Here is an 11,826-nt window from a genome sequence, read left to right as displayed (position 1 = left end):
ACTGAGGGGTTTCAGACCTGGACAACAGGGCTGATGGCTCTCCCAGGGCAGCCCTGGAAAGAGCTGGGACATGGGGTCCATTTCCCAGAGCCTGGCATTGGGGTTGTCACTTGCCACTGTTCCTCTGTGCTCTCTCTGTTTGGAGATGGATTCTTGGAGAGCTGATGGCCCTGCAGTGATGGAGCAGCCAGGGCAGAGCATTAACTGAGTTACTCCTCCTCCCACTGTTAGTGCCCTGTCTGTGTGTGCAGATGAGCTTCTTATCACTTAACCTGACACAAGCTGACAAGAGCACAATCTGACAATCTCCTGAGGCATCCGTGTTTGGAGGTCACACACATATGCCCTGCTATTGTTTAACAGATGAGAGCAGATCCTTGGAATTTATGTCCAGAAATGCATCAGGATTAGGGGAAAAGCTTTGTTATTGTACTGGCAATGGATTTGTTCAGTGCCAGTATCACAGCCTTGTTCCTAAGGCTGTAGATGAAGGGATTTAAGAATGGGTACAGGACTGTGTTCAGCAAAGCTACAATTCTGTTGGTCTTCAAGGAAACATCTGCTGAAGGACACATGTAGAGAGCAAGGCAGCTCCCATATGCAATGGATACGGTGATGAGATGGGAAGAGCAGGTGGTAAAAGCTTTCTTCCTCCCAGAGGCTGCTGGAAGCTGCAGAACACAGCAAAGGATGCACGTGTAAAATGCCAGAGTTAAACAGAAGGAACCCAGCACGACACACGATAAGAAAACAGAGTCTATTTTCCAAAGCAGGCTGGTGTCAGAGCAGGACAGTTTGAATAAGGGGGAGTTGTCACAAAGGAAATGGGGGATCCTGTTGGAGCCACAGAAGGACAGCTGAGAGAGGAAGAGCAGGCGGTAGCTCAGGAGGGTGAAGCCGATGAGCCAGGCAGCAAGAACCAGGCAGAGGCAGAGCTGAGGCTCCCTGGTGGCAGCGTAGTGCAGGGGGTGGCAGATGGCAACCCAGCGGTCAAAGGCCATGACAACAAGCAGGACAAACTCTGTGCAGCCCAGGGCGAAATAGAAATAGGATTGGGCAAAGCAGCTGCTCAGCGAGATGGTTTTCTGATCAGAACTCAGGATGGCAAACAATTTGATGCTTGTGGAGGATGTAAACCAGATTTCCAGGAACGCCAGGTTGCTAATGAAAAAGTACATGGGGGTTTGCAGGTGGTGATCCACACACACGAGGAAAATGATGGTTGCATTCCCTGTCACTGTTGTCAGGTACATGAGCAGAAGGATCACAGAGAGAAACAGCTGCAGGCTTTGATCAAGCCCTGGGAAACCCTCTAGGATGAACTCAGTAACTGCTGTTTCATTTGCTGCTCCCATGCTGAATTTCAGTTCATCCTGCCAGGACAGAAACATGGCAAAACCAAGTGTGATAATTTCACAGGCTGGACAAAATGTTCTGTCCTTCCCTCTCTGCTCCTTTCATTGCCTGCACTCTTCCTGTACAGCCCAGAGATCGTCCTTCAAGCAATTCTCACACCCTGATTTTTCTGTTTCACATTTCACTCAGAGTCCTCAGAGATTTTGTTGTCTTATTTCTACTTTGCCAAATACTCACAAAGAATTCTTTCACCAGAACAGAGGATTCTGAAGAGGCTGTTGGCTATTTCACCCCATTCCTGGGAAATTCCAGGCTCACTCAGACCTCTGGCAAACATCTGTCACACCTGTGTGCCAAAAGCCTCTCTTCTACTGCACAGATGCTAACCCATGAAATCACATCCACTCTGCAGGTTTAAAGCTCTTGTTTCTACTTTTCAGTGTTGGCCTTTTGCACTGGGAATCCCTGAGAATCTGTTGATTCCAAAATAAGCAATATCAAGTATTTTGCAATCCCCTGCTTTCTGCCACAGCTTTTTGCTCTCTGGTTCTTCAGGAAAAGAGAGGAGAGAGCAGAATAGGGACCAAGTATAACTTGACTTTTTAGTACTCTAAATAATGACCAAAATTTATTATGGATCCACACAGTGTGTCACAGAGTCCCACCTCACACCCGTCTGCACAAAAAGGCACTTGTTGCCATACAGTTGCTCGTTGCTATTGCTGTCAAATGTTCCAACCCAAATGCAGAGCAAGAGAACAGTGCCAGGAAGAGATTTGTAACCTCTCCTTTGCCTGCCAGTTTTAGACTGGGAGAACCCAGCCTCCAGAGCCTTCTCTTGTCTCCACTGACTACAGAGGGAGCCTGGAGAAAACAAGTTCCATAAGGGCCTGCAGTGGAGGAGATGAAACTCATTATTCAAGTCTCAAATCTCCAATTAATTAAGTTGTTATGCTTTTAAATGAAAATTCACAGTTCACAGAAAGAAGCATGAGAAAAAATGTGCAATAAAGACTGGCATTTTCCCTTTCATCTTTTGATTTTGTTTTTAGGCAGAGAGGAGCAGAGCACATGGCTCCAAAACCAGGGTGATTTGAAATGCCAGGGGGAGGAGAGGGGATGGTGGGTTTGAAGCAATGAAACAAAGCTGTGTTGATGTGCAGCCAGAGCACTGAAGTCATTAGTCCCCTGAGTGGTCCCAGCTCATTGTCCACATAGATGAGAGGAGAGACTGGTCTGAGAGAGCCCATCAGCTTGAAACCAAGGGATTGAATTCAGTCAAGACCCTTAAAAATTAACAAACTCCAAAAGGAGCAACAATTTTGAGTCACCTTCAAAATCAGCTGTTGGACTGAATTGTGTGGGACCTGTCCAGGGACACCCTCCAGGGAAGTCCAGGCAGTCCTGGAGATGGGCAGATCCTGCTGTGCCCAGGCCTTTTCTGGGGCATAAATGTGGCGACTGCCGTCCTGGGGGGAGAATCTGACGCTTCAGAGATCCCTGGAGCAGCTTCTGCTGCACAGCTGAGTAAACCTGAATGAGTTGGAAGATGCTTACACATGCCAGAGGGGGCGTGCAGGACCACAGGTCAGGTGGATTATAAGAATTAATCAGAACAGTGGTGACCAAAGTCACACCTGATCCAATTGAAGACACTGGTGCAAGGGCCATTGCAAAGGAAACTCTTCCAATCTGAGTTATCCCACAAGTCAAGCAATCTTTTCCTTGAGAGCTCATCAAAAAGAGAGAGGAAGAAAAAAAAAAGCGAGGAAGAAGGAGAGATATAAAATGTGCTAATACCAACTGAGAAGAACCTCTGAGCAATGTTTCACCACTCAAACTGTTGGTAGAAAATGTGTTTGGGAAATGACTGCACAAAGAACATTCATGAATCTGGGAAGGAAGACTTCTCCAGAGAGTACACAGAAGTCTTCATGTCAGAGGGCTCCACTATTTCCTAAAATCTACATTCAGGGCTTGAGTCAGCTGTTTGCAGAGAGGCCACCAGTGGCTCCAGCATTCTCTGGGGTAGCTGAAGCCCTCATGTGGGACTGGGAAAAGTGTCCCAGGACCTACGGGAGCTCTTCTGGAGCACGAACTGGAAGGCCTGAGCTGAGGCAGGTACCTCAGGAGCGGTGCAGGACTGCTGGGTGCACTGGGCAGGGACCAACAGCCCAGGAGCTCCTTGTCCTTCTGGGTGCCAGCTGTGAGGTCACTTCTGTCACAGGAACTGAGTAGCCCCCAGCTGATCTGTGGGAAGGCAAAGAGTCAGAAGTCATGAATGTCATCAGAAAGCTGCTCCCAACACGATGGCAGATTTGGGAAGGTCAAGGGGAACGGGGACAAGGGAGATGGGAGACTTGGCAAGGGAATAATGCTTGGTCAAGAGAGATGAAAGATTTGACCAGAGAAGGGCTGTTGGGAGATGTGATGGTCAGAGGTGTCTTGGGCACAGCAACCATGAAATGATGGAGTTTTCAGTTCTGGGTGAAGTAAGGAAGGGGTCAATAAAACCTCTACCTTGGACTTCTGGAGGGTGGACTTTGGCCTGTTCAGGACACTGAAATGGTTGAGACAGTGTCCTGGAAAACAGTCCTTAATAACAAAGAGGTCCAGGAAGGCTGGACATACTCTAAGAAGGAAATCTTGAAGGCTCAGGAGCAGCCTGTCCATGTGTGCTGCAAGATGAGCCAGAAGGGAAGACGACTGGCCTGGCTGAGCAGGGAACTTTTCTGGGACTGGGGGAATAAAAAGGGTTTATGACCTTTGGAAGAAGGGGCAGGCAGCTCAGGAAGAGTACAAGGATGTTGTTAGGCCATGTAGAGAGAAAATTAGAAGGGTAAAAGCTCAGCTAGAACTCAATCTGGCTACTTCTGTAAAGGGTAATAAAAAGGGTTTATATAATACATCATCAACAAAAGGAGGGCACAGGAAAATCTCCATCCTTTATTGGACACCAGGGGGAACACTGTCACCAAGGATGAGGAAAAGGCCAAGGCATTTAATGCCTTCTTTGCCTCAGTCTTTAACAGAAAGGCCTGTTATCCTCAGGACAACCAGCCCCCTGAGCTGGTAGACAAGGACAGGGAGCAGAATGGACCCTCTGTAATCCAGGAGGAAGCAGCTGGTGATCTGCTGAGCCACTGAGACACTCCCAAGTCTATGGGACCAGAAGGGATTCATCCAAGGGTGCTGAGGGAGCTGGAGGGAGAGCTCAGCAGAAACCCTCCACCATTTACCATCAGTCCTGGCTCACTAGGGAGGACCCGATGAGTGGAGGTGCTCATGTGATGCCCATCCACAAGAAGGGCCAGAAGGAGGATTGAAACAGGAGCCAGGCCTAGAAGAGTTAACTGAGATATCTTGGCCTGCTGAGAAACCCAAAACCTGTTTTGCTGGAAGAACATTTTCGGAGCACTGGTTAATCTCATGTTCTGTTCTGGTCACTGGACCAAAGGCCTTATTATAGAAAGAATAGGAGTAGTACACACACAGTAATAAATTAGGTAACCCAGATGTTTGAATAAGATCTAGAAGGCCCAGAACCAGGATTTTGCAAGCTTGAAGAATTCAGGTCACCTGACTGAAGAGGTCAAATTGAGGAAGACGTCCATGGCGACCACCAGAGGGATGAAGGCTTGAGGAGAAGCCCCCCACAGTAGAAGACTGGGCATGTCTGGAAAGACTCTGCCCAGGGACCAGCCTGCTTATTAATATGTATAATAAATGAGGTAACCCTGTATCCAAAGCGTATATAATGGCTTAGTTTTGCACTTTCAAGTTGAGGAACATTGTCCAGTGCGAGCTGGCTTCCTCCCAACGTTGAATAAAGAATTACCTTGCTGCTTAAAGATAAAAGAATGTCTCTGAGCAGTCTTTGGGGCCGATTGTTCGGATTCACTGGTCACGTGCAAACAGGTGAGTGGTCAGTGCCCATCCCTGGCCATGCCCGGCAAGGGATCCCCACAGTCTGTCCCGTTTGCTTCATCCCTCCATTGCCAAGAACTTTTCAGGACAAGGGAACTCTGTGCTCTGGGTTTGGAGGGAGGTCCCAGTGCCACTTTCTGGAGTGGGATTGACAAATGATGGGGTCTTGTGTTCTCTGGGGGGCCAGACTCTGGTGAGACTGGTGTGTGTGCACATGAGACTGGTGTGGGTGTGGGTGGGTGTAACCACCAGTGAACATCAAACCGGAGCACCCACTGCCTAGATGAGACCTGGGAACCATCTCCTGGAGGGATCCACATGGGCTGGGTGTCCCTGTAGCTCTGCATCTCCCCCTGAGGTGGCAGAGCACACCAACTGCCCATCCCTGTGTCCCTTTCTCCACTGGCTGTGCTTTGGTTTGGCCCAGAAACCTGCCGAGGTCCCTTCCAGGATGAGTCCCAGTGCACTGCCCTGCACCGTGGGCCTCCCCCTCCTGATCCAGCATCTGTGGGGCAGCAGAGCTGGGTCAGTGCAGGGACAGGGTTGGCTCTGACAGGGGCCATGAAGCCACTGCCAGGAGGTGACAGCAAGGACAGTTTGCAAAGAACAAATTTAGATAGGGTGCCTTTGTTGGAATCAAGGGGGCCATTGTGACACCAGAGAAAGTCAGGGAATCAATGAGCTGTTGTGACACTTCAGGGTCTCCTGGAACCAAAGGAAGCCTGGGACAGTTTGGAACCTCATGGACTCAAGGGCCTATGGAGACCCTGCAAAGCTCATGGAAGCAGAGGAATTCTGGGAGAGTGTGGAACTTCCTGGAATCAAAGGGCCATTGTGACACTGGAGGGCCTCATGGATCTGAAGGAAAGCTGGGAGACTGCAGAATCTCCTGGAGTCAAGTGGCCAGTGTGACACGGGGGACCTCATGGAACCAAAGGAACCCTGGGACATTTTGGAACTTCATGGAATCAATGGACCATTGGGACACTGGGGAACCCCATGGAATTGTGTGGCCATTGTGCCATTGCAGGGCCTCCTGGAATAAAATGAAACCTGGGACACTGGGAAACCACGTGGGAGCAAGGGGTGCCTGTGACCCTGCAGGACCTGATGGAACCAAGGGAAGCCTGGGACACTGAGGAAACTCGTGGAACCAAGTGGCCTTTGTGACCCTGCAGGATTGCACGGAATCAACAACCCATTGTGACACTGCAGGGCTTCATGGAACCAAAGGAATCCTTGGACACTGTGGAACCTCATAGAAACAAAGGGCCATTGTGCCACTGGAGAACCTCATGGAATCAAGGGGCCATTGTGACACTGCTGGGCCTTGTGGATCCAAAGGAATCTTGGGATGCTGTGGAACCTCCCAGAATCAAGGGGCCGTTTTGACACCGTGGAACCTGATGGAATCAACAGTCCATTGTGACTGTGCAGGGCCCAGGGAAGCAAAGGAATCCTGGGATACTGTGGAATCTGACAGAATCAAGGGACCGTTGTGACCCTGCGGAGTCTCACGGAGATGAAGAAGCCCTGGGAGACTGGAACCTCATGGAATCAAGGGACCGTTGTGGCAGTGCAGGTCCTCATGGAAGCAAGGGCAAATGGGGACCCTGTGAAAACTCATGGCATCAAGGGGCCATTTGGACATGCAGGGCTTCCTAGAAGCAAAGGAAGGCTGGGACGTTTGGGATGGTCCTGGAATCGAGGGGCCATCGGGACACTGCGGAACCTCCTGAAAGCAGAGGAACCCTGAGACTGTGCAGAACCTGAGGGCAGAAAGGAGCCCTCGGGACACTGCAAAGCCTCGTGGAATCGAGGGGCCACTGCTTCACATCTGGGTCTCATGGAACCAAAGGAAACCTGGGACACTGGGGAAACTCCTGGAAGCAGGGAGACCCTGGGACACTGTGGAGCCTCCCGGAATCAAGGGGCCATGGGGACACTGCAGGACCTTGTGGGGCCAAAGGGACTCTGGGCTGCTGCAGAACCTCACGGAGGGGGGAAGCTGCTGTGTGGGGCCCCCCCGACGAGTGGCTGAGGCTGCTGCAGCAGAAGGCGAGTGAAGCCAATTTGCAGAAGTGGAAGCCGTGGGCAACGGCACTGAGCCCCCTTGCCACGGTCAGTTACCATGACAACCATCCTACGCTCCCGTCGTGTGCTGGGTTAAAAGTAAACCGGAGGGAGAAATGAACCCACCCGAGGGATTACAAGTCAGACTCACAATTTCCTAAGAAGATGACAAGAAATACAATGGTACAGAGAAAACTGGTTCTAACCCACACAAATAGCTGTATAAGCCAGCAGCCTGGGACAAGAAGAGAACAGTGCTGAGCACCACGTGGGCCCCAGGGTGCAAAGGAAAAGGAAAGGAAAAGCTGTTGGTGCAGATGATGGTGGCAGTTGTGTTGAGGTAATGATGGCAGTCCTGTGGAGAGTTCCAATCCCAGTCCTGTTGGAGTTCTGCTCCTCCTCTCGATGCCACGAGTGGTAGCAGAAGTGCCCAAAGCCCAAGAGTAAATGTGCTCAGGTTCAGGTGGGGATGTGCAGCACCTCCCCCAGGGCAGGGAGTTTGACAATGGGCGATTGAACTCTGTGAGTCACGGGGTATTTCTGGAGTGTGTGATGGTCTGGGTGTTGCAGCTGCCTGTTCTGCCAGTCCAAGGCGGCCCATTGGCAGAGACGACCCCTCAGGCTGGGGGTGAAGGTGCTAATGCCTCCCCGGAGGTGAGTTCTGGCAGCAGAGTCCTGGGTGTGAAGGCAAAGGAACACTCCTTGCACAGTTCTTTCATGGCCAGCTTGTAGGCTGAGGTCAGGTGGGCCCTGGGCAGCTGCTGCAAAGGATCCATTCTTAGGAGTCCCTCAGAAATGACCCCGAGGGTGTAAAATACACAGTTTTGGTGGCACCCCCCAGTGATAAACTGGTCCCGGCCCCTGCAACTAGGAGAGATTGCTGGGGTTGGTTACCATGGCAACCATCATACACTCCCATTGCTATGGTCAGTTACCATGGCAACCATCCTACATTACCATTGCTCCAGTCAGTAACCATGGCAACCATCATACTTCCCACTGCTATGACCAGTAACCATGGCAACCATCACACATTCTCACTGCTACGTTTGGTTACCATGGTAACTATGATACTTCCCACTGCTACGGTCTGCTACCATGGCAACTCTCATACATTCCCATTCCTACGGTCGGTTACCATGACAACCATCATACATTCCTGTTGCTACAGGCGGTTACCATGGCAACCATCATACATTCCCATTGCCATAGTCAGTTACCATGGCAACCATCACACATTCCCATTGCTACAGTCAGTTACCATGGCAACCATCACACATTTCCATTGCTACAGTCAGTTACCATGGCAACCAGCATACATTCCCACTGCTACCATTGGTTACCATGGCAACCATCACGCATTCCCATTGATATGGTCAGTTACCATGGCAACCGTCATCCATTCCCGTTGTGATGGTCAGTTACCATGACAACCAGCAAACATTTTCATTTCTACAGTCAGTTACCATGGGAACCCTCACACATTCCCATTGTCATGGTCGGTTACCGTGGCAACCACCATACAGTCTCATTGCCATAATCAGTTACCATGGCAACCATCGTATAGTCACATTACTACAGTCAGTTACCATGGCAACCATAATACAGTCACATTCCTACGGTCAGTTACCATGGCAACTATCATACATTCCCATTGTTACGCTCAGTTACCATGGCAAACATCATACTTCCAACTGGTTCAGTCGGTTACCATGGCAACCACCATACAGTCACCTGGCTACGGTCAGTTACCATGGCAACCATCATATGTCCCACTGCTACGGTCAGTTACCATGGCAACCATCATACACTTGTGTTGCTACTGTCGGTTACCATGGCAAACAGCAAACATTCTGGTTGCTATGGTCAGTTACCATGGCAACCAGCATACATTCACATTGCCCATGTCAGTTCTCATGGCAACCATCAGACATTCTCTTCTAGGTTAGGAATTTAAGAGAGTTTGTCTTTCCCCTGCCCCCCAATGTAGGAGAGACGGAGCTGGAGTGGAAAAGGGGGAGATGGGCTCAAAGGCTTTCCTGAAGTCAGAACAGACACATCCCCAGCCTTTCCCTCAGCTACTGACGGGCTCATTTTGTCAGAGGAGGAGACCAGGTTGGTCAGGCAGGACCTGCCTTTCCCAACCCCACACTGGCTGGGCCTGATCCCCCTGCCCCAGGGCTGGAAACACAGTCCAACCATCTGTCATGGACCGATCCAGGCCACACTAGAGAAGGGTGAGGCTCCCGAACACATCCAGTACATCGGTGACATCATTGGATGGGGGGACACAGCTGAAGAAGTTTTCAAGAAAGGACAGAAGATCATCCAGATTCTCCTCGAGGCCGCTTTTGCCATCAAGAAGAGCAAAGTCAAGGGACCTGCCCGAGAGATCCAGTTCCTAGGGGTGAAATGGCAAGATGGACGACGCCAGATACCAACAGACGTCATCCACAAGATTGTAGCCATGGCTCCACCCACAGACAAGAAAGAGACCCAAGCTTTTCCGGGAGCCACAGGCTTCTGGAGGATGCACATCCCAGAGTACAGTCAGATTGAGAGCCCTCTTTACTTTGTGACCTGTAAAAAGAACAATTTCCAGTGGGGTCCTGAGCAACAACAAGCTTTCAGGCACATCAAGCAAGAGATTGCTCTTGGACCAGTCAGGACGGGCCCAGATGTAAAGAATGTACTCTACTCTGCAGCTGGAGATAAAGGTCCCTCCTGGAGCCTCTGGCAAAAGGTGCCTGGCGAGATGCGAGGGCGACCACTGGGTTTCTGGAGCCGAAGCTACAGAGGTTGTGAGGCCAATTCCACCCCTGTGGAAAAGGAAATCTTAGCGGCGTATGAAGGCACACGAGCAGCTTCAGAGGTAATTGGTACCGAAGCACAGCTCTTCCTGGCACCCCGGTTACCAGTCTGGAGCTGGATGTTCAAAGGGAAGGTGCCCCCTACGCATCATGCCCCCGATGCCACGTGGAGCAAGTGGATGGCTTTGATTACACAACGTGTCCGAATCGGGAACTCGAATCGCCCTGGCATCTGGGAAATCATAACCAATTGGCCTGAAGGTGGGAACTTCAGTCTGGCAGAAGAAGAAGGAGAACCAGTAAGCCAAGCTGAAGAAACTCTGCCATTTGATCAGCTGCCAGATGAAGAGACACGCTATGCCCTTTTCACCGATGGCTCCTGCCGTGTTGTAGGGAGGAGCTGGAAGTGGAAAGCAGCCGTTTGGAGTCCCACCCGACGAGTGGCGGAAGCCACTGAAGGTAAAGGCGAATCCAGTCAGTTTGCGGAACTCAAAGCAGTCCAATTGGCCCTGGATATCGCAGAGAGAGAAGGATGGCCAAGGCTCTACCTGTACACCGGTTCGTGGGTGAGAGCCAATGCCCTGTGGGGGTGGCTAGACGGGTGGAAAGAGATGAATTGGAAGCGTAGAGGAAAACCCATCTGGGCTGCTGATCTGTGGCAAGACATCGCTGCCAGAGTGAAGAAATTGAACGTGAGAGTCCGCCATGTAGATGCCCACGTGCCCAAGAAACGAGCTAATGAGGAACATGCTAATAACATACAGGCAGACCGAGCTGCACAGGTCAAGGTATCACAAGCAGACCTAGACTGGCAGCAGAAGGGAGAATTGTTCCCAGTTCGATGGGCCCATGATGCTTCAGGTCATCAGGGCCGAGATGCCCCTCATAGATGGGCACGAGACTGAGGGGTGGATTTAGCCATGGGTATCATCTCTCGAGTTATCCGTGACTGTGAAACCTGTGCTGCTATTAAGCAGACAAAAAGGTTGAAGCCCCTGTGGTATGGTGGACGCTGGGAGAAGTATAAATATGGGGAGGCCTGGCAGGTTGACTATATCATGTTGCCACAGACCCGCCAAGGTAAACGCTATGTGCTTCCCATGGTGGAAGCAAACACAGGATGGTTGGAAACATATTCGGTACCGCATGCAACAGCCCGAAACACCATTCTAGGTCTGGAGAAGCAGGTCCTGTGGAGACATGGCACTCCAGAGAGGATTGAGTCAGACAACGGGACTCATTTCCAGAACAGCCCATTAGCCACTTGGGCACAGGAGCATGGGATTGAATGGGTATATCACATTCCATATCATGCACCTGCTGCAGGAAAAGTAGAAAGGTGTAATGGACTGTTGGTGACAACCCTAAAGGCACTAGGTGAGGGAACTTACAAAAATTGGGATAAGAACTTAGCCAAGGCCACCTGGCTAGTCAACACTAGAGGCTCTGTCAACCCAGCTGGTCCTGCCCAAGCACAATCCCTCCACACTGGAGATGGAGACAAAGTTCCAGCCATCCATCTAAAAGGTATGTTAGGTAAGACCCTTTGGATCACTCCTCCCTCAGGCCAAGACAAACCCAGTCGTGGGATTGTTTCTGCTCAAGGGCCCGGAAATCCCTGGATGGTTATGAGGAAGGATGGAGAGATCCAATGTGTCCC

General features: G+C 50.7%; 1 protein-coding gene across 1 annotated transcript; it reads right to left on the bottom strand.

Moving 5' to 3' along the window:
• Positions 1 to 407: 407 nt before the first annotated feature.
• LOC127461291 (olfactory receptor 6F1-like) lies at positions 408 to 8,853 on the bottom strand. Its single transcript, XM_051768971.1, has 2 exons — positions 8,838 to 8,853; positions 408 to 1,345 (listed from the first exon to the last, which is right to left on the bottom strand). Exons 1-2 carry the CDS (start codon positions 8,851 to 8,853, stop codon positions 408 to 410), a joined length of 954 nt encoding a protein of 317 aa, XP_051624931.1.
• Between the last annotated feature and the right edge of the window lie 2,973 nt (positions 8,854 to 11,826).

Source organism: Manacus candei, unplaced genomic scaffold (genome assembly GCF_025592945.1).
Source record: "Manacus candei isolate 608988 ecotype Guabito, Panama unplaced genomic scaffold, ASM2559294v1 h1tg000099l, whole genome shotgun sequence".
In the NCBI taxonomy this organism is placed as follows: domain Eukaryota; kingdom Metazoa; phylum Chordata; class Aves; order Passeriformes; family Pipridae; genus Manacus; species Manacus candei.
Note: the sequence above shows the minus strand (reverse complement) of the source record. Positions and strands in the feature narration are given on the sequence as shown.